The sequence below is a fragment of the Gekko japonicus genome, unplaced genomic scaffold, assembly GCF_001447785.1.
Source record: "Gekko japonicus isolate JY-2015 unplaced genomic scaffold, Gekko_japonicus_V1.1 scaffold6641, whole genome shotgun sequence".
Classification (NCBI taxonomy): domain Eukaryota; kingdom Metazoa; phylum Chordata; class Lepidosauria; order Squamata; family Gekkonidae; genus Gekko; species Gekko japonicus.
The window spans coordinates 10,568-15,495 of NW_015168238.1; the positions used below are offsets into that span (position 1 = coordinate 10,568).

The window sequence follows — 4,928 nt, forward strand, 5'->3', positions numbered from 1 at the left end:
GATGTGTCTCCCCCCCCCTCTCCTTCCCTGGACTGGCTTAGACTCTTGTGCGCATGTCCCCCCCTCACCCTCATGCGCTCATCTTCCACTGCATTCCTTTCCATGTACGCTAGCAATGCTTTGAAGAAACCTTATCAGCCAAGGCTACAGGTGGTTCGCATTTGGAGGCTTTTGCTTAGTCTATAATGAACAGTAGTGTGAGAATAGAATAATTGTTTAATCAGCTACAACCGTTGCTTTCTCAGGGTTTGGGTGCGCGATGAGTCCTCAGGGTGGGCGCGGGAACCATATCTATTGACCCATGTTATTTTGAACTTGCTTTATTATACCTGTCTCAAGCACCTTGTGGTATTCTGAACAGAGAATCTGTTCTAAGTACTTCATGGCTTCAATAAAATAAAACCTTCCTGCAATAGTGTATTTCATTGTTTGCTGTGGGTCTGACAATGACCTAGTAGAGTTTGGAGCTCATTAAAGTGATGCCCGAGACCCAAGTAAATATCCAGGTAGTAATCCAAAGAGGAAGGCAAGTAAGAATACACCTGGAGTCTGTTGTGCAAGCAGGGCTAAGTAAAACAAGGACTTGGACTCGGATACACTGCAGGTCAGAATGCAGCAGGACTTGTTTGAGGGGGCAGGGGATTCTGGATTCACAGAACTGGATCCGTATTTCAAGGTTCTGAAACATGAACAGATGCTCATTTGAAACTAGCATTACTACCCAAGGGCTTGATTCTGCATGTCCATATCCTTCAATAACAGTGCCTTTTTGAAAAATAACAAAGGCAATGCCACTTTCACCTTCCCATTGATAGCAGTTAATCCACATAATAATATTATTGCAGTATGTACTTTGAATGCGACACATACATTAGTTTGAGTATCGTTACAACTCTCCTGCAACATTGGACAATATGTTACTGAAACAATATAGGCAGGTCTTAGCTAAAATGAGATTTAAACTGTGAACTTTCCATCTTATACTCTTAGCCATAAAACTACACTAATTCATTAATGGTGAATGGAAGCAAACAATAAAATGTGCATATGGAAAATGCATATATTTGGGCTCCATGTCACAAGTAATATATTAGTTAAATATATAAGCTCACCAGAGAGCGTCATTATTTGAAATTACAAAATTAAGTGTTGCACAACCATCTTCATATATTTTTACATTCTCATTTTCGGACCATTATATTATGCAAACCTTTTTTCACTTCTTGGTTGCGAAGGCTGTAGATGATGGGATTTAACATGGGAGTCAAAATAAAGTAAATCACAGAGGGTGCCATCTCCTGCTCCTGAAAGTCCTGAGAAGTGGGTTTCAGGTATCTAAAAAAAAGAGTTCCGTAATACAGAACGACAACAGTCAAGTGAGACGAGCATGTGGAGAAGGCCTTGCGCTTCCCTTCCGCACTGCTGATTCTTAAGACAGCAGAGATGATGCGAACATAGGAGCCAAATGTTATGAGGAGAGCGATTGCTCCCAACAGTGAGCCAAGGATGAAAATCACCATATGATTTGCAAAGGGGTTAATGCAAGACAGCTTGAACAGTTGTGGAGGCTCACAGCAAAAATGATGAATTACATTGGGCCCGCAGAAGTGCAACCTCAACAGCAGAAGGGTATTGAGCAGTGAGTACAGAAAGCCGGTGGTCAATGCTGAACACAGCAGCTGAGCAATAACCCGCTTACTCATCATCACTGTATAATGTAGAGGATGGCTGATGGCTATAAACCGATCATAGGCCATCACTGAAAGGAGGAGGCCCTCTCCCATAATGAGACCCAAGCCAAAGAAGACTTGGGTAATACAGCTTTTCACTGAGATGGCCTTTCTCTCTTCTAGAAGGTTCTGTAGCATCTTTGGAACCGTCACAGATGAAAAAGCAAGATCTAGACAGGCTAGATATGAAAGGAAAATGTACATGGGAGTGTGAAGATGAGGGTTCATTCTGATGGTCATAATGATGGTCACGTTCCCAAACAAAGTTATCAGATAAATTAAGAGAAACACTGCAAAGAGTAAAATCTGGATCTGTGGATTACTGGAGAGTCCTGAGAAGATAAACTCAGTCACCGTGGTTTCATTGTCCATGTCTGCAGTGATGGCTTTCCTGTATAATGAAGAAATCAAAGATTGTTGTTCTATTATGATAATTGTCCCTTTCCCACACATGGGGAAGGGACATCATTTGCATCATGTTACATGCCACTTGCTTCCATTGAAATAAATACATTTTAGTGGATTTCTTAACAGCTGAATGCATGCAAGTATTGCCATTCTGCAGCCTCTTAAGGCATCCAGTGGTCCACGAAGAGAAACTTGAGTCAGGCCAGTTAGTAGATCAGGGAAGCTGGTGGGTGAGTTCAGACTCTCCACCTCCCCAATTTCTTCCTTCCCATTAAAGAGCCATCTAGAGTGATTGTAGCAGGTACTCATTTGCATATTAAGCGACACAACCCTAATGTAGCCAATCATCCAAGAGCTTACAGTAGCTCCTGTAAGAAGAGCTCTGTAAGCTCTTGGAGGATTGGCTACATTAGGGGTGTGTGGTCTAATATGCAAAGGAGTTCCTGCTACAAAAAGAGCCCTGGATGTGTAGCTCTAGCTGTGGTACACCCGTTGCTTAGTCCTCACCCCTGGTCTATCAATTATTATGACTCTGTGCTAAACAGCTGATAAATATTGGGCAAAATTCTTCATGCCCAAAGCTGGCATGCTCCTCAGTTCCTATCTACCTTTACACAAACAGTGCTGTGTTATTGTCATTCATGCAGTCAATGGCTGTGGTCAGACATCAGGTTTAGCATGGTCCTGCTGCACCTCTAATTTATCCAGTGTTCCAAAGAGTTTTGTCCAAACACACCAGCCTTGTCCTTCCTCACATGTTCACCTCGTGGTTGACTGTTCAGATTACTGCTGCTTGGTAACCACGGAGTGGCCACTTGAGCAGGATACTTTTTTTAAAAAAAGTGTTATCTGGGCATGTGCAAAAGCGCTTATTCGAAGCACCATTCCATTTTGACAGCTCTGCTCAGAATGGGATGATAGGACTCAATACACATTAATCTTGTCATGCTTAGTTATTCTAGTAGGGATGCTCAAGCACTTGCCAGTTCAGATCACATCCTGTTTGACAGTCAGAGAACATATTTTTTTAATTGTTTGTCTCTGTATTGGCCTCTTTGTGACTGTTCAGCAAGTTGCTTCACTATATTCCTTTCTTACAGTGCAATGCAATGAAATTGTTTTTTTGTGTGTGTGCCTTCTCACACACACCCATCCCTGCTGTGCTACTGCTCCACATGGCAGGCACTTGTTTAAATAGACAGTTAAATCAATCATGAATCATAAATGCTCTTCTGGTACCTGCTGATCTCTTTGTATTGGCAGGTTTTTGTTGCTGTTTTTTGGTCTATGCACAGTTTTGGACAAAATTCGGTGCAAACCTCTTTTGTACGTGCTGAACTGAACAGACCTCATGACTGACTTACATTCGTTCATCACCATCGAACACAATAAGTGTGATAGTTGAACATGTCTGATGCAAAATTCATGGCATCCTGATGAAATCAATAGAAATTAACATTTTGGTTTGATCCTGTAATTCTCTTTCAAGGGAAGAGTCTTCCTCCAGAGGAAGGAGGCGGCCTCTTCCTTGGAGGGAGACTCTTCATTAAGAAGAGAGTCACAGGCATCAGCCCTTAAGACACTTTAGTATCTTCCAATTCAACACATATGTGATTAATTCTAGACCCCTGCTACCTTGTTTTCCCCTTCTTTGCAACTCAGTTGGATCACAAACCTCATGTAGGGGTTCATACGTTCCCACTTGGATGCTGTGGCTACTCAGTATTAATTTTGAAAATAATACTGATCCTTCAGGCAACCACTAGATCATGTATCCCAGCCTTAACATACATGTTGTGTAACTAAGTTCTTTACCTTTAAAAACTGCTCTCTGGCTTATGGTCTTTCTCTGCAACATAGTCTCGTTATTGTAATCAGACATACAGGGTCATCTTCAGTCTCTTTTCTTCTAAAACAAAGCTGGTTTCTTCAGTTTGTATGCTTAATCAATTCCTGATGTAATCTGTTTTGGTTTTCTTGATACTTAAGGTAATAAATTATGTATGATTACAGAGCAGAATCCAGAGTGATAAAGATTCCTCCAGCCTTCACCTAAAGGTGAGCAATGAAAATGCACTCAACTTCTAGTATATATTCTATCTTATTCCCATATGCTCAGTTGTTCAATAATCAGAACCAAGACATCATGGAAGAACACAGACTTTCTCCCCAGTCATTATGAGTTACGTAGGCAGAGATCTCAAAGGGAATATTTTAATTTGCTAATCAGTATGTGCTAAAGAAATTATGAATAAGGGCCAAACTGCTGGAAAAGGCAATGTGTGGTGTACAAAGAAGAAGAGAAGACCCTGCAGGGAGCAGCCAGAAAATGATTAGATAGGATAGTGAGGGCAGCACCTTCTCTCCTGTTAAGTATTATTCCTTGTGTGTCTCCAAAGTGCTACTCTTAGGGCAATTTTGTATCTCCAAAGTGCTACTCTTAGGGCAATTTCCCTCTTCTTCTCAGAAGTTCACACCTCAGTCTTACCCTCTCTCTCAGCTGGAGATGTAGCTAGGAACCCATCTCTCTCTCTCTCCTCTTTTCTATCAAGTATATTAATTCCTAAATAAACCATTATCTACTATTTGATCAGGTTGTGCACCAATGCTGTGTTAATTACTGTGCCAACACAAACAACATATTGTGTAAATGATCCATGATCAGATCACCTAAGCCTTTGTTTAATATTAAAAAGCAGTGATAAAGCAGTTCAGATGGGTTTGTGGAACTACAATGGAGTTAACCTTTTTCCAACCACATATTGTTTCCCCATGAAAACCTCACTCCAT

At 41.2% G+C, this 4,928-nt stretch overlaps 1 protein-coding gene across 1 annotated transcript; it reads right to left on the reverse strand.

The window, feature by feature from the left end:
* Positions 1 to 1,181: 1,181 nt before the first annotated feature.
* On the reverse strand, positions 1,182 to 2,102 carry LOC107113688 (olfactory receptor 1052-like). The gene has a single exon (XM_015415040.1). It carries the CDS (start codon positions 2,100 to 2,102, stop codon positions 1,182 to 1,184), a length of 921 nt encoding a protein of 306 aa, XP_015270526.1.
* Between the last annotated feature and the right edge of the window lie 2,826 nt (positions 2,103 to 4,928).

Coding starts and splice junctions, on each gene's coding strand:
- LOC107113688 (XM_015415040.1), bottom strand. CDS start 2,102: ATGGACAATGAAACCACGGTGACTGAGTTTATCTTCTCAGGACTCTCC.